Source organism: Moschus berezovskii, chromosome 2, assembly GCF_049115385.1.
Source record: "Moschus berezovskii isolate FMDL1 chromosome 2, NW_MosBer_1.0, whole genome shotgun sequence".
NCBI classification, from domain to species: Eukaryota; Metazoa; Chordata; class Mammalia; order Artiodactyla; family Moschidae; genus Moschus; species Moschus berezovskii.
The window spans coordinates 100,659,084-100,683,566 of NC_142461.1; the positions used below are offsets into that span (position 1 = coordinate 100,659,084).

Sequence of the window (24,483 nt, forward strand, 5' to 3'; positions counted from 1 at the left end):
CAGCTGGGTTTGACAGGGAGACAAAGCGAAAGCTGTCCCAATTTCAATCAGCACTCAGGAATCCCTCGGTAGCTCTTTCCTCACCCCCTCCCGCACCCAAAGCCAGAGACACCTTCATCCTCACTCCCCACCTTCTTCAGGCCCTCTCGCTCTTAACAGCATCGGTCTCTATGGCGACCTGAAACCTCAGTTTCCATTGGTCAGTTCAATATGAGGGCCGGTCCAATGGGAAGGGCCAGCCTTCTCCTTCCGACCAATGGGGTAGGCAGGGAGCAGGTCCGGAGACGGCGGCGTGCTGACGTTCCCGGGAGCCTGGTGCTGGCTGGGCAGGCGGGCTGGCGGCTGGGCGGGCGGCGGCGGCCTCTGGGCAGTAGAGGGGGCTCCGGGGCTGAGTCCGCGTCGACGCCGGCCGCGGAGGCGGCACCATGGGCAAGGGGTAGCGGGGCAAGTTGGCCACCGCCGCCGCCTGGGGTGGTGGGAGAGCCGCTCCGAGGTAGGGGGCGGGTGGGGGAGGGAGGGGCGGGCAGCCGCTCGGCCGCGGCACTTTTTTAATTTTTTCGAGTGCCGCAGCGGCGACCCCACCGCGCCGATGTTGCTGATCCCCGGAGCGACGGCGGCTGCTGCCTAACGTGGAAAGTAAGTGTGCGGGCTCGCGGGAAGGCGCGGAGACTCCTGCGCACAAGACCCCCGGCCCTCGCCCCCTCGGGCCGGAGACGAGACCTGCCTGCGAGGGGCGCGGGGAGGGACGGGGACGGGCGCCTCCCTCCCGTTACTCCGTCCCCGCCGCCTCGCGGCCGCCTCGGCTTTCCTGCCCCGCCTCGTGTTCCTGCCCGCACTCGCCTGCCTGCTCCCCTCCCCCCGGTAGGCGCACAAGTTTCACCCTCCATTTGCTTTTCCCGGCGATTACTCTTCCCCCAGTCTCCCCTACATGCAGCGCACGACCCCTCCCCGCGTTGGCCCTTTTGGATCTAGGGCCCGCAACCCCAAACTTGAGCGCCACGCCGAGCCCTCCTGGACGTCTGCCGGGAGGCTTCCCCTCTCCTGCCCGCCTGGTACGCCGCCTCGCGCCCCCAACACCCCTGGGCGCCCGCCTTCCCGAACCCTCGGGGCGGCCCGTCCTTCCCTCCAGCCCCAACTCCTGCACCTTGCCCCCCACCCCCCTCCTCCCACGTCCCTTCTGCCCGTGCTGTCTTGCGTTTGCCCGGAGTCCCGCGCTTCTAGCCGGTCCTGCCCACCCACCCTGGCCAGTGCGCCCCTCTCCTCGCCGTGTATCCTCACGCTCCGCCCCTCCCGGTTCTCCAGCCGCAAGCTTCCCCGGCTGCCCTCTTGCGCGGCCGCTTCCTTCTCTCGCTGCCAGGAGTTGAAGAGGAGCTGCGGCACCCCCGGGCGGATAGAGTGTCTCTGCCCGCCGCTGGCGCTGCCCACCCCTCTCTCTATCCCCCTCTACCCGGGAAGCGAGGGACTGAGCGGCTGGGCCGAAATTTGGCTGCGTGTTGGCTGAGTGCGACAAACAGCGAGAGCGGGCAGTAGAGGCGCAGCAGTAAGCAGGTGTGTGTGTCCGGGGGGGACGCGCACCGCGGGCTCTTCGGCTGGCGACAGATTGTGCAGGAATGCGAGGAATGCACCGGGAGCCTAGTCCACGCGGCCCGCCGCGGCAGAGCTAGAGCCTTCCCCAGCCCAGCTCTCGCTCAGCAGCCAGAGGTCACCGGAGCATCTTCGGAGCTGGTGAGCCTCTCCACTCCTCTCCTCCCCTGGCTTTTCTTCATGCGGCAGAGGGCGGCGGAGGGGAAGCGCGGCAGTTCTGTCGGGCTTCAGCTAGTCTTTCGTCTGGGATTTTGCTGCATTGGTCTCCAGGACCGTGAATTTCGTGCCGATGGCGGTATAACCAAGGTTATTGATAATTGCACAAGGTTCTTGGCAACTTGGTTTGCAAGGTTTAAATAGTGCCTGGATTTTACGAGTTTTTTTTTTTGTTGTTGTTGTTTTTTTGATCTGCAGGAAAGGGTGCCTAAGGTTCTTTGAGTAATGAGCTTACAGCCAACGTATTTTGGCTATATCAAAAAAAATGTCTGTTAATGCTCATGGACGGGGATGTTCTTCAGGAGATAACTTGAATGCATCACTTTGCTGTCATAAAAATTGTAATTTTTTTCTCTCATACTGGGCTGTGTTTAGACCTCTTACATTCCATAATGAATAGAAACAGAGAAGCAGTGTTTGGTCAGCGATGGGACAGATAGGACCGTCTGGTACAGTTAAATTCGGGGCGTGTCAGTTACCATTGGAAGTAACGGGGTACTACAGATGATGTATAGATTAATTTATTACTTGAGGTCGCAGTTCTTTCTTCTCTTTTGGCACCGAATTTGAACGTAAAATAAAAATACAGGTCTACGACTTTTAAAGAATGGTGATTATTTGTGTGTAAAATCCAAAATGATTAGTATATAGTTTTGGTCAGATTTTATTTTCCTTAATGCAGAAAAGCAAATTTTTGACAGAAGTTGCTTTGCTAGAACAGGGCTTAGATTGTCTTATTTTAAAAGGTAAAGTAGAAGACCACTTCTCCTTTTAAATGTAGCGTATTGCTGTAGAAAGTATTTTCCTTTCTGGTATCAGTGAAACAGTCACGGAAAATGGTAGCATTCTCTCATGCTCATCAACATGAGAACAGTTTATGTCCAAAATAAGTATTTCTGGATTTGGAAAAGTATACTATGTGTGCATTTATTCGACACAGTTTGCTTTCGAGGTTGAATTTACTATAAGCCTCTCCATGCTTGGCTATTTTGTATCAGATTCAGGAAAATAGTTGATTGTCCAGCTGTCTACTAACACCTTCTGTGTAGGGATCAAGGGCACTGAAAAGTATAAAATGAGAGCCTTTCATTTGGTTAAGGATCCAACGGGAAAGGAAAAAGAGAAAAGAAGAAAACTTTGTGCTGGATAAAGTTGTGTCTTTCGGCTGCTACATTGTTTTTCAGATATGTTCATAGTAAGTGGGCCTTCTAATTTAGAGGTTTAGCTAAACCTCTAAATTAGAATTAGTAACACTGTGTTGGATATTGAGAAGTGTTTGGAGATGTGAATAGGAAACTTATTATGTAACACACTCCTCACAGCAGAGTTTAACACGTGCATATTTGATGTGATATGAATATTAGAAAGTAAAAACACAGTTTCTCTACTACATTAGAAATTGAAATAGCCCATTCAGGTATATAGAAAATATGTATATACATTGATATATATGATTGGCTGTACAGGTAGTTTTACATGCTTCAAGGTAGGCTTTCAGTTAGAATTATAGTCTATTTGTTACTGATATTTGAAGAGAAGAAGTTTTAAAATTGATTATCGTTCACAGTAAAATAACAAACTATTTTCAATCATTCCCTCCCCAACTCTCACTATTATAGAAGAGAAAGTGCTGTCCTTCATGTCTTATATGTTATATAGAAGACTCTAAATTGGGGGACAAATGTCCAGTTATCTTAATTCTTACCCATGTTGTTTTTGGAAGGAAATAGAGGGCCAAGGTAGTGATGGAAAGCCCAAGTAAGAGAAGGTAAGCAGAAAGTAGGAGCAGCTGGCATTCATCCAGGAGGGGGAAAAAAGGCTACTGCTGCATATTTACAAGCTGAATAAACCAAATCTAATTCTCTCAGTGGTTCTGACATCATTTGAATTTCAGGAAACTACTACCAAACTCAATTCAACAGGAACTTTAGCAATTTTATAACCTTGAGTATTTGGATTGTCTATATTAAGTCAGAGTTACAATTTTCTTTCCTTTCTGTACAAATTGGGAAAGGGATTTTAGTTTAAAGCTCTTAAATTTGCTTAATTTTTAAAAATCCAATTATTGTCAGTTTTCACACTGAGTTATTCCCTTGTTGTTGACCAGGGGTTGATTTAAACAGAGAATTTCCAGACCCTGGATGATGCCAGTCACTTACATCCAGTGCCTCACCTACTGCTTTGAAATGTTCAGGTCTTTTGAGGTTCTCCAGAAGCTTTTTTTTTTTTTTTTTTTTTAATTTCAGTCAAGAGGGATGTCCCTAATTTGCTTCCTTCTGAAGTGGATATTATTGCTTCCTTTTTAAAAGAAAAATGAAGTAGAGGTTAGTCAAGGGTTCTGCTAGGGATTAAACATTCATGGAATTGTATGTCACTTTGGGAAGTTACCTTCACACCTTCAGTGTACTGGGAGATAATTACTTCCTCAATGTGTTAAATGGTTTTGTAGTGCCTTTCCTGCAATGAAGAGGGGAAAAAAATCTAATTCATAACACCAATGAACTGGATATGTTGACAGCATCCAGTAACTATTTCATGCCCAAACTGTAACTACAAATAGCTGCAAACAGAGAGATAAGACAGACAAAGTAGAACTTTAAGTATACCTGGATATAAGACTTGGGATACTGCCAATAAGTGATGATAACAGTTAGCAAATCAGTTTGATGCCCAGCAGTGGAAAATAACAAGTTTCTTTTAGGAAAAGGGGATCAGGCCCTCAGTCACAAACAGCAATGATTCATGTGCTTGCTGGTTGCATTTGAGAAGTTGTATGTATGTCATTCAAAAGTTGCTCCCTCTGTCACTTCAATAATTCAGTGGAATTATGTTCATCTTTTGGAGGCTATGTTGCCATAACTAAATTGGGGACATTACATGATGGTGGCCTTTGTTTCAGTTTAGAATGCTGCAGACATTCCATTTGTCATTGGTCTGTGTGGATTTTCTTTTTTTTTTAATGTAATGATTTACTTTTATTTGATATACCAGTAAGTATTGGCTTGGAGAAGGAAATGGCAACCCACTCCAGTGTTCTTGCCTGGAGAATCCCAGGGACAGCGGAGCCTGGTGGGCTGCCATCTCTGGGGTCACACAGAGTTGGACACGACTGAAGTGACTTTGCAGCAGCAGCAAGTGTTGGCTACATTGCTGATCATTTCATTATTCATAGTCTTAATAATATTATAGTTTATTATGACTCATATATAGTGATATAGTGATTCATTGCAAGTGATAAAATATCATTAGAAATTAAACTACATTTTTAATACTATAAATTATATAAATTAAAATATGGAAGTATTTGAATTATTTTAAGTCATGTCATGGTGAAGCATTTTTCATGAAGCGAGTAATGCCTGAGGATTGGTTAGATGCCATTCTCTAAAGGACAGTATATCATATAGTCTTCACAGAGTCCAGAACTCACAAATTAAGTGTGGAGAGGGAAAGGATCAAAGGAATCGGTAACCCTTTTTATACCAACAAACAAGGCATGTTTAACTTCTATAATTGTTGCTTTATTCAGTGAGTTTAGTGAGTTACAAATATCCAAGGATGTTTATTCTGCTCTTCCCTAATCTGCATCCCTGTCCTTTCTCCCCACAACACACATACCACCACCACCATCAAAAACACCACCATCAATGCATCTGCCTGCTTGGAGAGCCAGAAAAAGCCCCCTTTCAAGAGCCACTTATATAGAATATAGAAATTGGCGCCTAGTGTTGTGGGTTGAATTTAGAGCAGATGTGCATTTTTGTCATAAAAATGATATTATATATGAATATGAAAGGTGAGATGTGAGGTTGAAGATAGGTTATCAGCATACTGTGCAGGCTTTGGGGGTCTAGAACTTTGAATATAGTGTTTTATTATGTTTTACACAGCCCATTACAAATAGACTTTTAAAACACTGGATAGGTGGTATCTGAAATTCTGGTCCACTGTAAGCTCTCTCTTTAATTGCAAACATGAAAAGGAGGTGAAAAGCACCCTAAGCCAGGAATTAGAAGATCTGCCATTAAACCATATAACCTTGACAAACCATTTAATATTTAGGTTACAGCTTCCTACTTTTAAAGTTACAGGGTTTGGATTGCATTGATCTAAGATATATTTCAACTCAAGGTTCCCAGAGTTCTCAGGGTTTTTTGGTTTGTTTGTTTTTTAAGAAAACAAAATGGTTTCAAAAGCATTCCTGTATGTAATCAGTCCTGTTTTCCCTTCTATCCCAAATCATAACAACAGGAGATTTGGGTTCTCTTTTGAGACTCCTGATTCTCCTTTGTGTTCATTTAAATGACTTTGTTTTTTTTTTAACAGTTTAATTTTGGAAAGTGAGGGGAAGAGAATAGACCATATAATGTTTTTAAAGTACCTACTTAGCCCCACTTTAGTTCAAGGTGAACCAGTGTAGTTTAGGCCAGGGAATCATAAGTAGCAGCCAGAGTGTCATAGTTCAATTCTGGCTCTTTTTGCAAGGTGTCTAACTTGGTAAATTGTCTAAGCTCTCTGGATCTTGTTCTGCTCCCCTGTAAAACAGAGTGACAAAACTGTCCACCTCATCTGGTGGTTTTGAGGACTGAATGGGCTAATGTGTGTAGAGCACTTAAAGCAGGGCCTGGCTGAGGGACGGCCTTAATTCATCAAGTAGTTTTTATTCTCATGTTGTGGTACTTAATAATGCTTTCTGTGGCATCTGCTGTGTCCCGGGCAAATTATTGGCTTGTTTTCTGTGAACTTAGTCAATATGATTATGGATCTGAATAGGATATTTCAGGAAAGAAAACTACCAAACAAAAAATATTATGAACTGGATGGTTTGCAAGAGATTGCCTTTAAAGAAGAGAATTGATCAAAATAAATAAACTAAGGGCATTTATAAAATAGGGAAGTTGGACCTTCCTTAGGCATGCAGTACTTGAGGCATGTAAACAACACTAACCATCATGTGTAGGAGGTTTGGGTAAACAGCTTAATAAACTAGTATGTTTAAAAGGTAAAAACTGATAGTATTATGCACTTGAAAATGTAAAGCATACCTTTTAAATGTGTATACTACTGTGATATTTGTAATTCTAACTGTGGTCATTATGTGCAGTGTCTTTGCTAGTCAATGTATGAAGAAAATGCTAGTATAATCATTTATGAACTAAAATGCACCTTGTAAAGAAACTCTTTTCTGCCATTTCTGTCTGAAATTCACACTTGAAATTGGCAGGAAACTACAAAAGCAAGAAAGACTAGAAGAAAATTTTGGAAGATACTTGATGTAAACCAACAGACAGTAATTTAATAAAGAGTCTCTGGTCCTAGACGCTACTAAGCTGGTATGCGTCCCGTGAGTAAGGCGTTTAACTCCTCTGTGCTCTGGCTCTCTCATCTTGTAAAATGAAGAGGCAGGGCCAGATGCCCTCGAGGGTCCTTCTGGGGCTTACGCTTCACTTTAGCACAGCGAGCATGCTCATTCTGCTGCATTCTTCTCCTTGGCAAGAATGTACTGTCTTCTCAAGAATTTATTACAGTTTACCCTCTGGGGTAAGGGGAGAAGATTGAAGTTATACATCTGAAATGCTCAACTCCTAAAAATATAAATGTTGCAGCCAGACAAACATTTGTCCCCATAGTGGCTGAGTTAGTGGCTACCTTCTTGGACTCATTTGTTAACAGCCAGTCTACTGTACACATTTGAGGCTTAACCTCTTGTTGAGATTAAATTTTCTGGAAGTTGGATAGAAACAGAAGAGAATTTAAGTGGTGGTTAGATCAAACTGGTCTTGTTAAAATGAGAAAGACTCGCTTATCATTTGTTTTGGTCTTATTTATCCTCAGAGGTTTGATTTGTCTTCAAAGAAATTAAACAACTGAGAGTTGTTCCTCTGGAGAAACTGTTGCTTTTCCATGAGTGGAGCTCATTCATCCACCTCTCATCATAGAATATAGGTACTTTCATTTAACTGTAATTTTTTAGCACATAAACAACCAACCAGTGTTTAGAAGGTGTAGTGTAGTTCAACAGAATGATATTTTACTTAAATTTGTGCTCTGGGATCTGTGTTGTTTTTTTAAAAAGCAATTAAAAAATCAAGTGAAGAGATTTTGACATGAATCCTTCTCTCTCCCACAAAGGGGGCAAATTTCTATAGAATTTATATCTGTATACATTCATATGCAGTTGTTTAAAAACTTATTGAGATTGGCTGTTTCCCTTTGCTAATACAATAAGTACATTATTTTCAAAAAGAATCAGTTATATTGCTAATAATGCAATATTGATAGAATTCTCATTGTGATCAAAGTACACACTTAAACCCACTCTTACGTTACTATACCTTTAAGAGAATTATAAACATTCAATGTGAAAACCAGTAATAACCACTTTGCAGTGAAGTTCATCATTCTGTCTGATACTTTGCATCTTCGATTGAATGGGAAACAGGCTAATCTATTCAAAAGTTACTTCTTGTCCTAAGTACCACCAGAGGTCCATGTGAGGGGACTGAATACAAGTAGCACTTCAGGTATTTGCTGAAGTTCTACTGTGTGTGAAGAGCTGTGTTCTGAATTACATACCTCTTATCTAAAAAAGATACATGATTCATTTTGATTCCATTGAGTTAACATTCATCTGTCCCCTGCTCTGTATCAGACTCAGTGCTAGACCTCATGGCCAAAAAGTGATTTTTCCTGGGGAGTTTTGTCGTCTGTGTTGGATTCAGTATTCAGGCTGCATCTTTGAGGAAGCAGTGATTAATTTCACAATCTAGTTGGGGAAGATAAGACATAATGAACTGAAAAAAATTGTCCTAGAAAACTTTGGTATATAAATAAACATGCAAAATTGTTCTGTAAGTGTTAAGGATGAGCTGTAAAATGACTTTGTATTAACTAGGTTTTAGCTAAACCTACTTTCTATGTGTGTGTTATGTGATATATTACCAGAGTCCAGATAGACAGCTGTGTTAAGCACTATCAGTTGCTTTCTTTAGAAAAACTTGCATTTGAAAAAGTGCTTCCTACCAATAATAAAGTGATTTCAGAAAAGATTTTAATCAGTGAAAATTCATTATATATGAAGAAACATAATTTATGCCTTAAGAACTACCATTTTAGGTAAGTTCTTATCTTCATATTGCATTACTTTGGTTTATTGTGTTTTTTTTTTTATTCTTTAGGCAATTTGTGTTCCTTTATAAGTCCAAACTTATTATCTGTTATTGAAAATACTCCCTGTAGTTGTTATGAATAACTAAAAGAATGTTTTGAAAATCTCTTGTGACATCTGCTAGAATAAATGGTCTCATTGAATCATACCTTGAATCTCAGACTGATGCAGTGATGGGAATTTCCCACTTATTGTCAGTTTGTCAATGACTGAATAAGCAGAAAAGTCAGTTTTTAAAAAAGCACCACACACACACAAAAAGGAATCAGAAAACGCAATTGGACTTTCACAAGAACTATTATTTTGAGACCTGCAGTAAGCAACTCATTTGTTAAGTGTCTAACTCAGACTGTCCATACAGAAAAAATATGTGTCAGTTTGATATTTCTGGATAGTGTATTGGCAGGTGTCAATCTTCCAAAATATTCTCTATGAGTTACTTCATCAGAACTCTGAATACACTTTTCCATAGAAGCAACACCAGAATATATCAGTTCCAAGTTCCTTTGGTTCTTCTGCTTCCCTGAGCTACTTGAGGGCAGAGACTCTGTGTTTTTGCGTGACTTAATGTGGCTCAGAGGTTAAAGCATTTGCCTCCAATGCGGGAGACCCGGGTTCGATCCCTGGGTCGGGAAGATCCCCTGGAGAAGGAAACGGTAACCCACTCCAGTATTCTTGCCTGGAGAATCCCATGGATGGAGAAGCCTGGTAGGCTACAGTCCATGGGGTCGCAAAGAGTCGGACACGACTGAGCGATGGAATGGAACGGAATCTTGACTTGCTGTCTTTCTAGATATCTCAGTAGAATTAATGGGTTTTTAATTGCAACCTTGGCATACCCTCACCTACAACTCTTGGATAAATCTATTAGCAGCCCTCTTTACTTTTGTTTACTACTTTTATAAACTGTTTTGGTCTTACATGCTCAAAACTATTTATTGTTCATGTTTCAATGGAAAAATGCACTCTTGCCTTATTTAAACAATTACCATTATAATGCAACTTGCTAGATAAATAATTCTTTATATCAAATTACTTGCTAAAAACATTAGAACCTTTTAGACAGACTGGTCCGTGTTCATTATTGCGCGGTTTATAACTGTGGTGAGATGCGTTTACATACTGCTCTCCTTCTCAGGCTATTGATGTGTAGCTACAGAGCACCAGCTCCAGCGTGGTCAGGCTTTGGCTGTGTGACATTGAGAGAACTTTCTATGTCCTTGCCTTTCGTGAATTAGTAATATCTTTTGTATGTTCAGTTGATGAATTGAAGTAAAAAAGAAAAGTAGATGCATTTCTAAGCACATGGAGTCTTTCAAAGGAAAAAGTTACTAAAATAATACAAGTATAATTAAAACTGTAAAATTAAATACACATTAATAATCAGAAAAAAAAAAAAACCAGGAAATTTCACAGCTTGTTTTGACCTTGTGGGTATAGCAAATCTTTATTTGGTTTTGACAGTGTAGTTAGAAATACTCTTAAACATTTTGGTGGTTCCTTCCCCAACCTCAAGTAATCAATGTGATAAAATTTGAATAAGTTATAATTTAAAAATGTTTAATTGTGATATGATTATGAACTCACAGGCACTTATAAGAAATAATACACACATCCTAGGTAACCCATCACCCATTTCCCCTAATGGTAACATCTTGCAGAACTATAGTACCGTATTATATCCTGTACCTTGACATCAATGCAGTCAAGATGCAGAACATTTCCATCACTTCCAGGGACCCTTATGTGGCCCTTTTGAAATCGCACTTCCACTTCTCTTCCACCTCATCCCCTCCTTAATTCCTAGGAACCACTAATTGTCCTCTTTCTATGTATGTTACGTTAGTTGTGTAATTTCTATAATTTCACCATTTTAAGAATATTACATAAATGAAATCATACAGTATGCAACTTGAGAGAGTTTTTTGTTTCTACTCAGCATAATATTTTAGAAATTCAAGCAGGTTGTTAACATGTACTAGTATTCTCTCCTGTTCTGTTGCTGAGTAGTATTCTATAATAAGAATGTACCATAGTTTAACCACTCACACTTTGAAGGACATCTGAATTTATTTTTTAATTTACAGAGCTACTAGAACTATCTGTACAGGTTTTTATGTTTTCATAAGTTTATATTTCTCTGGGGGAGATGTCCAGGAATGCAATTACTGGGTTAAATTATAATTTTAGAGCTTCTTTTCTATAATTATACACGGAATTACATGTGATCTCAGTAATTTAAAAGTTAGATTTATAGCTTTGGTAAATTACAAAAACTTGTCTGTAAAGTCAAATCTTTTATCTTTTTTTTCCCCCCACAAATACTGCCTTCTATGAGTTTACCTTGTTTTTAGCAAAGCCCCATCTTTGGTTTTATTTTATTATTTTATTGAAGTATAGTTGATGGACAATGTTATGTAAGTTACAGGTGTATGATATATTTGTTGTTTAGCTGCCCAGTTGTGTCTAACTTTTTGCGACCCTAAGGACTGCAGCATGCCAGGCCTCCCTGTCCCTCACCATCTCCCGGAGTTTGCCCAAGTTCATGTCCATTTCATCAGTGATGCCATCCAGCTGTTTCATTCTCTGATGCCCTCTTCTCCTTCTGCCCTTAATCTTTCCCAGCATCAGAGACTTTTCCAGTGAGTTGACTCTTCGCCTCAGGTGACCAAAATTAGGAGACCAAATTAGGTGACCAAAATTCAGCTTCAGCATCAGTCCTTCCAAGAATATTTAGGATTGATTTCTTTTAAAATTGACTGGTTTGATCTCCTTGCTGTCCAGGGGACTCTGAGGAGTCTTCGCAGCACCACAGTTCCAAGGCATCAATTCTTTGGTGCTCTGCCTTCTTCACAGTCCAACTCTCATAACCATATGTGACCACTGGGAAGACCATAGCCTTGACTATATGGACCTTTGTCGACAGAGTAATGTTTCTGCTTTTCAACACACTTTCTAGGTTTGTCATAGCTTCTCTGCCAAGAAGCAGTCATCTTCTGATTTCATGGCGGCAGGCATCATCTGCAGTAATTTTATTATTTTTTTAAATTTATTTTAATTGGAGGCTAATTACTTTACATTATTGTATTGGTTTTGCCATACATTGACATGAATCCGCCCCGGGTGTACATGTGTTCCCCATCTTGAACCCCCCTCCCACCTCCCTCCCCATCCCATCCCTCTGGGTCATCCCAGTGCACCAGCCCCAAGCATCCTGTATCATTCATTGAACCTGGCCTGGCGATTCGTTTCACATACGGTAATATACATGTTTCAAGGCCATTCTCCCAAATCATCCCACCCTCACCCTCTCCCACAGAGTCCAAAAGACTGTTCTATACATCTGTGTCTCTTTTGCTGTCTCGTATACAGGGTTATAGTTATCATCTTCCTAAATTCCATATATATGCGTTAGTATGCTGTATTGGACACAGTAATGCAGTAATTTTAGAATCCAAGAAGAGGAAATCTGTCACTGCTCCCACCGTTCCCCCCTCTATTTGCCATGAAGTAAAGGGGTTGGATGCCATGATCTTAGTTTTTTTAATATTGATTTTTGAGCCAGATTTTTCATTCTCTTCTTTCACTCTCATCAAGAGGTTCTTTAGTTCCTCTTCACTTTCTGCCATTAAAGTGGTATCATCTGCATATCTGAGGCTGTTGATGTTTCCCCCACCTCTCTTAATTCCAGTTTATAACTCATCTAACTTAGCATTTCTCATGATGTGCTCAGTATATAAGTTGAATAAACAGGGTGACAACAGGACAGCCCTGTCGTACTTTCTCAATCCTGAACCAATCAGCTGTTCCATACAGGGTTCTAACTGTTGCTTCTTGACCTGCATACAGGTTTTATGTGGTACAGTATATCAGTTCAGTTCAGTTCAGTCGCTCAGTCGTGTCTGACTCTTTGCGACCCCATGAATCACAGCACGCCAGGCCTCCCTGTCCATCACCAACTCCCGGAGTTCACTCAAACTCATGTCTACAGAGTCGGTGATGCCATCCAGCCATCTCATTCTCTGTCATCCCCGTCTCTTCCCACCCCCAAACCCTCCTAGCATCAGACTCTTTTCCAGTAAGTCAACTCGTCTCATGAGATGGCCAGAGTATTGCAGTTTCAGCTTTAGCATCAGTCCTTCCAATGAACACCCAGGATCGATCTCCTTTAGAATGGACTGGTTGGATCTCCTTGCAGTCCAAGGGACTCTCAAGAGTCTTCTCCAGCACCATAGTTCAAAAGCATCAATTTTTCGCCGATCAGCTTTCTTCACAGTCCAACTCTCACATCCATACATGACCACGGGAAAAACCATAGCCTTGACCAGACGGAACTTGGTTGGCAAAGTAATGTCTCTGCTTTTTAATATGCTATCTAGGTTGGTCATAACTTTCCTTCCAAGGAGCAAGCGTCTTTTAATTTCCTGGCTGCAATCAGCATCTGCAGTGATTTTGGTACAGTATATAGTGATTCATAATTTTTAAAGGTTATAGTCCATTTTCACTTATTATAAAATATTGGCTACATTCCCCGAGTTGTTGTATGGTACATCTTTGTAACTTATTTTATACCTAATAGTTTGTACCCCAAAATCCCCTACCTTTATATATTCCCCTCCCCTCTTCCCTTTCCCTTTTGGATATAGAGAAAGAGAACTAATTTGTTCTCTATATCTGTGAGTCTGCTTCTTTTCTTATTCACTGGTTTGTTGTATTTTTTTGATTCCATGTGTATGTGATATCGTACAGTATTTGTCTTTCTCTGGCTTGTTTCACTTAGCATAATGCCCTCTAAGTCCATCCATGTTTCTGCAAATGGCAGTGTTTCATTTTTCATAGCTGTGTAGTAGTCCATTGGATATATATACCACATTTTCTTTATCTGTTCGTCGGCACTTAGATTGCTTCCATGTCTTGGCAGTTTTAAATAATGCTGTGAACATTAGCCTCATCATTGATTTAAAATGGAATTCATTAAGCTACTCTGTAGCTTAACCTCAGGGTTTGTTTTTTTGTTATATTTTGTTTTGTTTTAGATAGCAAGTATATTTAATTTCCAATAACAATACTGTATTTCGAAATGTATTTGTTAATCTTACTTCTTTCAAAATTTCACCTATATTTGATGTAAACAACTGTAGGTGACATTCTTGAAAAACAAGTTTATTGTGTGCCATCCTAATAGGCCAACTAGGAATTTAAAATGAAGACAGTATCTTTGTGTGTGACTGGAATCCATTCACTTGTCAGGTGGAAGCCAGCAAGCATAACTGAAACTTTTAAAGGCAAGGAGTCTGCTTTTTTCCCTAGAAGAGAAGATGTTTTCTAGAGCATAACTTTTTCATTCTCCGCCTCTCCCCAGTTTCCACCCCCCAACCCCCAGCTTTTGCATACAATTTCTGTCAGAGAAAAACATTGAAATTGTGTCTGATCTAAATAAAATTATCACAGTTGATAATTTGTTTTGTTTTTATTAGTGTCCTTTTGTACCTTGAATGTCAAATGTGTTTTCTTTTCATAGTTAAAGTACCATCAGATCATATATCTTGTTCTGTATTGTTTATATTTATTCTAAGATTTTTATCAATGCTTTTACATTCACGGTCTTCTGAAATCAAAGCTGAGAAGTGATGACCATCAGTTCAGTTCAGTTCAGTTCAGTCGCTCAGTCGTGTCCGACTTTCCGCGACCCCATGAATCACAGCATGCCAGGCCTCCCTGTCCATCACCAACTCTCAGAGTTCACTCAAACTCATGTCCACATAGTTCACTCAAACTCATGTCCATAGCTTATCCAGTTACATTCTTCTTCAACACTGTGCTTTTAAGGATTTGATTGTTTCTCTGTATTTGAATAATATGACCTCAGCACCCTTTAATTTCACAGAAATATGATCTTTCTAACAAATTGTATATTTCCTGAAGGCTTTTTGGTAAGTAACTAGTACGCGCTCCTCTGGTAAGCCTGTGGTTTCTTTTCCTTCAGTTCAGTTCAGTTCAGTCGCTCAGTCGTGTCCGACTCTCCGCGACCCCATGAATCACAGCACGCCAGGCCTCCCTGTCCATCACCAACTCCCGGAGTTCAGTCAAACTCACGTCCACAGAGTCGGTGATGCCATCCAGCCATCTCATTCTCGGTCGTCCCCTTCTCCTCCCGCCCCCAACCTTTCCCAGCATCAGAGTCTTTTCCAGTGAGTCAACTCGTCTCATGAGGTGGCCAAAGTATTGCAGTTTCAGCTTTAGCATCAGTCCTTCCAATGAACACCCAGGATTGATCTCCTTTAGAATGGTCTGGTTGGATCTCCTTGCAGTCCAAGGGACTCTCAAGAGTCTTCTCCAGCACCACAATTCAAAAGCATCAATTCTTCAGCGATCAGCTTTCTTCACAGTCCAACTCTCACATCCATACATGACCACGGGAAAAACCATAGCCTTGAGTAGACGGACCTTTGTTGGCAAAGTAATGTCTCTGCTTTTCAATATACTATCTAGGTTGGTCATAATATCCTCTCCTTGGTGAAGCCTCCTGGCCCTTCTCTCCAACTGAAACCTTCCCACCTGTGCTTCTTAGCACTTTGCATGTGATTCTGCTACAAATATGTGTCATATGGTGTTCAAGTTGTTCCTGCGTCTGTGTTCCTGGCTTTTTTGAGTGCTATCCAGGTTAGCACTGTGTCACAGCTCTCATTGTAACCCTCACCTATCAATGTGCCTGACATAATATTTTTAAAGTACCAGATGCCTGCTTTGGGTGAATGAATAATGAAATACTTTGTTTATAATCTTAGTAGTCCGGAGAAGGCAATGGCAAGCCACTCCAGTACTCTTGCCTGGAAAATCCCATGGATGGAGGAGCCTGGTGGTCTGCAGTCCGTAGGGTCGCTAAGGATCGGACACGACTGAGCGACTTCACTTTCACTTTCACACATTGGAGAAGGAAATGGCAACCCACTCCAGTGTTCTTGCCTGGAGAATCCCAGGGACGGGGGAGCCTGGTGGGCTTCCGTCTGTGGGGTCGCACAGAGTCGGACACGACTGAAGCGACTTAGCAGCAGCAGTCCTTCTCCCCTCCAACCTTAAGTGATTCCCCACTCTGTAAGATCACTTCAGACTCCAACTTGTCTACCAGTGGAGGCCCTTCACAAGCAAACCTTAATTATTCTCCTTTCTGAACCCTCTGCATCAGCAGAACTGGCTTCTACTCACTGTTCTTGCCTCCCTGAGCTCTCTGTTTTAATCTTCACGGTCCTCCAAGACTTTGATCAGCTATTCTGGCTGGTGGTCACTCTCCTTCTCCAAATGCCTCTTTTCTCTGGGTTTTAATGCTTAACTCCCCCTGTTGGTTTTTCTCTTGTTTTGTTGGGACTGAACATCTGCTGGTTAACTTGTCTCTCTTGTCTCTTTCCTCCAAGTTGACTGTAGCTCTTGAGGAAGAGCCCTTCTCTTGTACGTTTGCTGTCTACCAAGTGATACATTTCAAGTAGAGCTCTCTCAGAAAGTAGAGGGAGGTAGTGCCTTTGGTGATGTTGGTGGACAGGTTAACCTCTAATTTAGGATTACTGAGATGTATATTAACAGTCTGTCGTATCCTTCTTTCATTAATAGTTATTTGCAAAGCACCTAGCACATGGCAGTCTCCGGTGTATGCCATTTAGACAGTTTGGAGAGCTCAGTTGTCAAATAAGCTACGTCAAAATGAAGTTTTGATGGTTTGTTTTTAAAGATTTCTTTGTCAGATATGCTATATTAAGTGGGGGTTTTACTTCTCTAAGGTGTTGTCTCTAATTTTTATATAGTACTGTCCCATGTTGAAAAGAGTGAGTACTGTGGCTGAGAAAACAAAGTTTTATCTCTTGAACTTTTTTGTTTGACAGTGAAAAGATTAGTCTACCATGATGTCCAGTCTGATAACCACTGACCATATGGACTATTTAAATTAAAAATTCAGTTTCTTATCCTCACTAGCCACGTTTTAAGTGTTGAACAGCCACATAGGGCAAGTGTTATAATAATACGCAGATACAGAGCATTTTTGTCATTGCAGAAAATTCTGTTGAAGCTAGTATAGAGTGTAGCTGGGACCAATTAGAAATAAAATATTAAATGCTTTTCAATTAACAAAGTAGTATGACATAACTTTACAGTTTCCAAAGCATTTCTATTAATACCTATCTAATCCTTCTAATAAATCTGTAAAAATAGGTAATTTCATGAGCAAGGAAATTATAAGTGAGTCACAGGAATAGAAAGAGTATCAGAATAAACTATAAGTTCAGTTTGTGGTTCAGTTCCTCATACTAAAACAAGACAGTTGTTATTTAGTGTTAATATTTGATTACTGAATTATACAAAGCATTTGCTGTACAAGAATGTGTGAGCTTATTTTTCTCTTCACTTAAAATTTCATGAGGTTAAAAAAATTTTATTGGGGGTAACATTTGATATTTTCAGTAGAATTCATGGAGTTCTAATCCATAGCCATTTGTTACAGAGGCCCAGTACTTGGTATGGGAAGGGGGCCTAGGGAAAGGGTACAGAAACGATGCACAGAAGGCCTCGTCCCTTTGTTTATGTCCTACATTCAGGGCATTCGCTCTGAGAAGTGATATTAAAGTAGCAGGTGAGCCTCGGCAATGCCAGAAACATCTTTACTGACTGCAGAGAGGCTCGACTGTCTTCATCAGTGTGGAAGTTCAGGTCTGCCAGAGCCTTTCCCTTTCCTGCATTCTGTTGGCAGGCTGAGACCTGTCAGGGCAGCAGAGGTATAAAACAGAGTGCCTGTCTTCAAGGGGCTTGTCCACAATTCTGGGGATAAAAGAAAGAAAGAGTTGTTCTAAACAGCTTTGATTTGTAGTTTTTGTTTGGAAAGTTAAATATTGCCTAAGCACATTGAAGTGTGGGTATGCAAAGTCAGTTAAAAAGCCTGCTGAATAGAATTAATTTAGTGTGTAAAGTATCACCTTGCTTCAACAAGCACAGGAAAGCCAAGCAGAGACCTCCCACTTCCTTATTTTTTCTTTTCATGCTGATCTAAGACAGAAATTTCAGCTGATTATTAAATTTCGATAAACTAGCTTCAGAGTAAAAAAAATATCCTGATGTACAATTTGAATGAATTACTTAAATGTTTCTTGACGTTTCATGTTTTATATTTGTTTTTGTCATTGTTCAGTCACTAAGTCATGTCTGTCTCTTTGTGACCCCATGGACTGTAATCTATGCTGTATCCTATATTCTCATTTTTCACTGCTTTTAAGAAGCTAGGTGATTGAGCCTCATACGGAGAGAATTGGCTGTAACTAGCGTGCACACCCTTCTGTGTGTCGGACTCAGTTAGCTTGTAAAGACATTAGAACTGATGGAGTCAGTCTGAAGATAAGTTTTCATTCACCTTTTTGGGATTCACTTTAATTTTCAGTTTTGTGCTGAGCTTCTTAAAGCTTTTTGGAGGAGAGAAGAGCTGGAGAATACATTTTCATTCTATATCTTTAAGAAGCCATATGATAAGATTTATTTAAGTTTGGGCTAGCTGTAGAATGAGACTGAATAGGTTAACCATGTTTAATCTTTCAGTAGTCAGAAACGTTTAAATGCCTTTGTTAAGTTTAATATGGTATCTGAAATGGAATTATTTTTCAATGACTAGCTCTTCATTTCTTTGAAATAATGCTTAGTTTGATAAATGGCAGTTAATAGAAGAAGGAGATTATCTTGATTTTGTAACTATGAATAAGATTGGAGGAATATTAAAACAGGCATTCATTGATATTTAGGTTGGAGGCTACTGCTTATGTCAGAGCAACTAGAAGAAAAGATGAATCTTACTTCCAGTGTGTCTTCTCTCATACGTATGATGAGCTTCTGTTACTGCAGTGATGTGCACAGTTTGAAATAAAGCACAATTTTTTGCGTCAGCACTTGAAGGCCTTTTTTTGACAATGAGCAGAACGTTAGACATTTCAGTGTGAATAGCTCTCGTGATCCAGAAAATTTGAGCAGACAATTTAATTGTTCTTGGCTGTAAAAATTAAATCTGATACTAAATTTAATCCAGAATCTTTTCATGTAGGATTTTCTCCCTTATATCAAACAAAAATTAAACTTGCATGTCTAAGCAACTAAATGGATATAACATTCAGAATAAATTTCATGCTAAGTGATTTATAACCCATCCTCCTTACTCCCTGATCATTATTAATCCTGTTCTTTGACTTTTCTGGCCCCATCCATTCAGTTGAGTTCAGTCACTCAGTTGTGTCCGACTCTTTGCAACCCCATGAACCGCAGCACGCCTGGCCTCCCTGTCTATCACCAACTCCCAGAGTCCACCCAAACCCATGTCCATTGAGTCGGTGATGCCATCCAACCATCTCACCCTCGGTCGTCCCCTTCTCCTCCTGCCCTCAATCTTTTCCAGCATCAGGGTCTCTTCAAATGAGTCAGCTCTTCTCATCAGGTGGCCAAAGTATTGGAGTTTCAGCTTCAGCATCAGTCCTTCCAATAAATACCCAGGACTGATCTCCTTTAGGATGGACTGGTGTGATCTCCTTGCAGTCCAAGGGACTCTCAAGAGTCTTCTCCAACACCACAGTTCAAAAGCATCAATTCTTCGGTGCTCAGCTTTCTTTTTAGTCCAGCTCTCACATCCATACATGACCACTGGAAAAACCATAACCTTGACTAGACGGACCTTTGTTGACAAAGTAATGTCTCTGCTTTTTAATATGCTGTCTAGGTTGGTCATAACTTTCCTTCCAAGGAGTAAGCCCCATCCATAACCAGGCTCATGTCTTCATCTTTACAACTTTTCTTTTGTCAAAGCCCCGTGTCGGGCCATAACTTTCTCTTCTTCACCTCCAAGGCCCTGAGAAAGAGATTCCTCTGCCCTGGGTGTCTTCACAGTGTTTGCTGAGAAGGGGCGTAGGTTGGCAGGCTGGTTGAAGGTGCGACCAGGGTCCTGAAGCTGCTTTTGAGTTAGACTGTTCATAGAACAGGGTGACCGCACTATACTGATGAATTCCCAGCTACAGTGGGCTTTCACCAGTGTTCCAAGGAAGACATGGTTTTTGCCCTTCCCTCAGCAGTTCATTAGAAGAGATGGAAGAGAAAGATCCAGGTAGGATTTCGTGCTTCTCCCAAGGCAGCTGCTGTTCTTCCCAGGCCTGCACCTAGTGGGAGGTGAGCTCTGGACTCTGGCCAGTCTTATGTTGGTACCTGCGGAGGTCCACGTAAAAGAACCTGATTGTGGGTTCACCTCCTCTCTGTGACCCTGCAGAGTCCTGTATTCTCTTGCTTGCCCTCATTCAGTCTTTAACAGTTTGCTGAAAACTCTAGCTCATTTCTCCTTGCCAGCATCCAGCAGCATCACTCCAGGTAGGCAGGTCCATCTCCTTGGAGGTGCCTCTCTTTCCTTAATTTCAGGTTAGGGAGGTTTCACCCCTCTGATGAGCTGACGAAAATTGTGAGTTGGCTGACTGTGGTGGTGTTGTGGCCATCATGAGGGTAAGATCTCTGCTCTTTTTTCTTTTCTTCTGTGTTATATGCCTTTTCAGCCACTTTGATGAAGCTCAGTATATCCACTCCCAGTGACAAGAATCCCTAGCCCCACTTTTAAAATCTTTTTATTAGAGCTTTTTAATTTTTCAGCAACCTATCTATATGCTGTCTTGCCACTGGACTATAGACTAGAAGTCATAAAACGGTGCCTGAAATGGAATGGGCGCTCAGTAAGTATAGACATTGTGGTTTGCATTTTAATCTAAATAAAGGCACTTTTCTTCTTATACTTAATTAATTGTAGCAGCATTCTATCTGTGCCCTGCCTACTTGCCATGGCTCTCCCAACCAGTTCATTATCTTTTAGCTTTCTGCTGCCCGCCCCTGGGACTTTTAGCCTGAAGGCTCTGCCACCAGTGTTGGGTCAAGTCAGAAATGCAGGAGGTAGCCCCCAAACATCAATCAATGGGAGCTGAACTAGTAGCCCAACTTCTTAAGCCTCTTAGTTGAGACATCCCTGGGTCCTGCCCTCTGCAGGCTCCCTGAGGTCCCAGCAGACAGGAGATCCATTTATTCAGAGCATTGACTCTCTAATGTACCCCTTAGTACATCCTTGCCTGCCTCACTTGTCCACTCCTGTCAGTTGCTTGATTTCCAGCCCTTGTCTTGGATTTGATTTGGGGGAATTTCAATTCAATACAGTTATAATACACATAGATACTCAGATGTTGAAGTTCTGTATATTGGGAACAATCAACAAAATCAAGATTGAACTTAATACAATCTTTTTTTTTTTAGGTGAATTACCATTTTCAACAGATTTTCAAAGGTTCTTTGCTTCTCCACTCCAAAGATAGGATAATTGCAATAAAGGGAAAGAAAAAAAAATTTTTTTACCTTTAGCTTAAGACTTTAGTTCTTTCCCTTTCAGAGGGCTGGAACACTGAATCTTTTTAGATGTGATCAGGAAATTACTGAGCATCAGGTGCACATGTGGGCACATCTCAACTGGAATTTAAAGGTATGATTTCAGATTTCAGGTTTAACTTTATGTTGCTAGTTATCATACATGCACAGCAAAATGTACTGTGATGTCACATTTTAACATCCTTTCCCTCACTTTAAATTGGGAGCTCATCCTCTGAAGGCTTAATTGAATTAAAATAGCATCACTTTTGGATCAGAGAATTGCTATTTTAAATACAGGAAAATTCACTTTTAAAATAGTTTTTTCCCTAATTATATACATGATCCCTACTTTCATAGAAAAATCTTTAAATTCAGAAAACCATGAAAGAGGAAAGTAAAACCACCTTTATTTCCCTGCATCCAGAGGTGATCACTGTAAGCATTTTGTAATAGTCAAATTCCTTTTAAAATGTATGACTATGTTAAAATTAAGCCACAGATATTATAATCACACTTGTTTGACAATAACACTGCTGACAAGGTTAGGGTTTATGGAATCACAATGTGCAGTCCCTTCCTTTTACAGGTGGAAAACCTGAGGTCTGGAGAGGTAGTCACTCCAGTTTAAGTCATGCCTGGATCAGGAGGTGGAGGCATTTCCCCAGGGGTTGTATCTGTGTATGTGTACAGTCTGGTCATCCTTGTGGAAATAGCCTTTGCCGTCTGAGCATCTCCATATCCCATTGAGTCCTTTCCTTGATGGATGCCAGATTGTTTTCTGTAGGCCACATCTCTGCTTTATTTCTTGAGGTGTTATCAAACTTGCTACTCCAGTGGTTTCCTCTACTTGGGTTCCTCTGGTAGAGTTACTTGGAAGACTTGCCTTCAAGTTGGGTGACAGGAAACAATGGCATGTGTGCAGCATCTTTGGAGTTTGTGTTACTAGCATCATTTTGGTCATCCAGTCTCCAAGGTTTAAGTCTTGAAGACGAAAAACAGACCTAAGTCATGACCTGAAGCCTAAGCCAAATACCATGTTAATATCCCCAAATTATTAGCCCAGCCATAAAAGATATGTTGATCTTTTTGAGAGCTCTTACTGGTCATGTCATGGATTAATTTTGTGTTTGTATTTAGATTTTAGGTTGTATGAGTTCTTCTTTATCTTTGTATAGTAATTGCTGCTTTATGCTTTAAAATTTTAGAAAGTGCTTAAAAAAAAAAAACCACACACACAAGTGTTAAGGAATCCAGATATAGCCCCAGATTTGACATTCAAATGTCTTAAATAAAATAGAATCAAACTGTTCCGGTTATCCAAAATGTACCTTTTTCTAAAAAGTAAATAATAGATACACACTTTTCTTGAATGACTCAAATGTTTAGTGAGATGAACCAAGTTGTTGGTCCGTGAATCATTCATTCTCACCATGTCACCAAGACATTCAGATGGCCGCCTCGTATCTACTCTTGGATTTATTATCCTGATGAAGTAGCCTAACCCAGAAAAATCTTTCTGCTTCACATTAAATACCTGGCCTTAGTACTTGAGGCTTTGGTCTAGTGGTACATTGTGATGTTGACAAGTAAATATGAGAAGCTAAACTAAAGATGGTGGACTTCCTTGGTGGCTCAGACGGTAAAGTGTTTGCCTACAATGAGGGAGATCTGGGTTCAATCCCTGGGTCAGGAAGATCTCCTGGAGAAGGAAATGACACCCCAGTCCAATATTCTTACCTGGAAAATCCCATGGACTGAGGATCCTGGTAGGGTACATCCTGGTAGGGTACAATCCATGGGGTCACAAAGAGTCAGACACAACTGAGTGACTACACTTCACTTCACTTCAAACTAAAGGTACTATTGAACAAAATCACAGGTCTTAAAAGAAATTAGTGAGGTGACTGTGGATGATAGGCAAAAGAAATTTGCATCAGGATTTGTCTTTTGTTGGTATAGTTCATGTTTGCTTGTTGCTTCAAGAATTATATCTTGAGGTCATTTTACTTAAATCTAAGAAACTCAGAGTGGGTGGGGAAGGCCTATACATGCTACCTAGCTAGTTGGTTTAGAGTCTCCTAAGGGCCGCAGTCAAACCCTGCCATGGTAGTGTTCAGTTCAGTTGCTCAGTCGTGTCCGACTCTTTGCGACCCCATGAATCGCAGCACACCAGGCCTCCCTGTCCATTACAAACTCCCGGAGTTTACTCAAGCTCATGTCCATCGAGTCGGTGATGCCATTCATCCATCTCATTCTCTGTCGTCCCCTTCTCCTTCCGCCCCCGTCCCTCCCAGCATCAGAGTCTTTTTCCAATGAGTCAACTCATCACATGAGGTGGCCAAAGTATTGGAGTTTCAACTTTAGCATCAGTCCTTCCAACGAACACCCAGGATTGATCTCCTTTAGAATGGACTGGTTGGATCTCCTTGCAGTCCAAGGGCTCTCAAGGGTCTTCTCCAGCACCACAGTTCAAAACCATCAATTCTTCAGCAATCAGCTTTCTTCACAGTCCAGCTCTCACATCCATACATGACCACTGGAAAAACCGTAGCCTTGACTAGACGGACCTTGGTTGGCAAAGTAATGTCTCTGCTTTTTAATATGCTATCTAGGTTGGTCATAACTTTCCTTCCAAGGAGTAAGCGTCTTTTAATTTCATGGCTGCAACCAGCATCCGCAGTGATTTCGGAGCCCCCAAAAATAAAGTCTGACACTTGTTTCCACTGTTTCCCCATCTATTTCCCATGAAGTGATGGGACCAGATGCCATGATCTTTGTTTTCTGAATGTTGAGCTTCAAGCCACCTTTTCACTCTCCTTTTTCACTTTCATCAAGAGGCTTTTTAGTTCCTCTTCACTTTCTGCCATAAGCGTGGTGTCATCTGCATATCTGAGGTTATTGATATTTCTCCCAGCAATCTTGATTCCAACTTGTGCTTCTTCCAGCCCAGCGTTCCTCATGATGTACTCTGCATATAAGTTAAATAAGCAGGGTGACAATATACAGCCTTGACAGACTCCTTTCCCTATTTGGAACCAGTCTGTTGTTCCATGTCCAGTTCTAACTGTTGCTTCCTGACCTGCATATAGGTTTCTCAAGAGGCAGGTCAG

General features: G+C 41.2%; 1 protein-coding gene across 10 annotated transcripts in view; it reads left to right on the forward strand.

Annotated features, from left to right (window-relative positions):
- The first annotated feature begins 479 nt into the window (after positions 1 to 479).
- PKP4 (plakophilin 4) overlaps positions 480 to 24,483 on the forward strand; it is a 274,592-nt gene continuing 250,588 nt past the window's right edge. For 5 of the 10 annotated variants that reach the window (XM_088829524.1, XM_088829530.1, XM_088829512.1 and 2 more), the window contains exon 1: positions 690 to 1,052. In XM_088829524.1, the coding sequence (XP_088685650.1) occupies positions 929 to 1,052 (124 nt within the window). In that variant the 5' untranslated portion in view covers positions 690 to 928. Of the gene's footprint in view, positions 637 to 689; positions 1,053 to 1,090; positions 1,726 to 24,483 lie in introns of those variants that run through there. The other 5 variants (XM_088829507.1, XM_088829510.1, XM_088829546.1 and 2 more) reach the window with 3 other exon arrangements.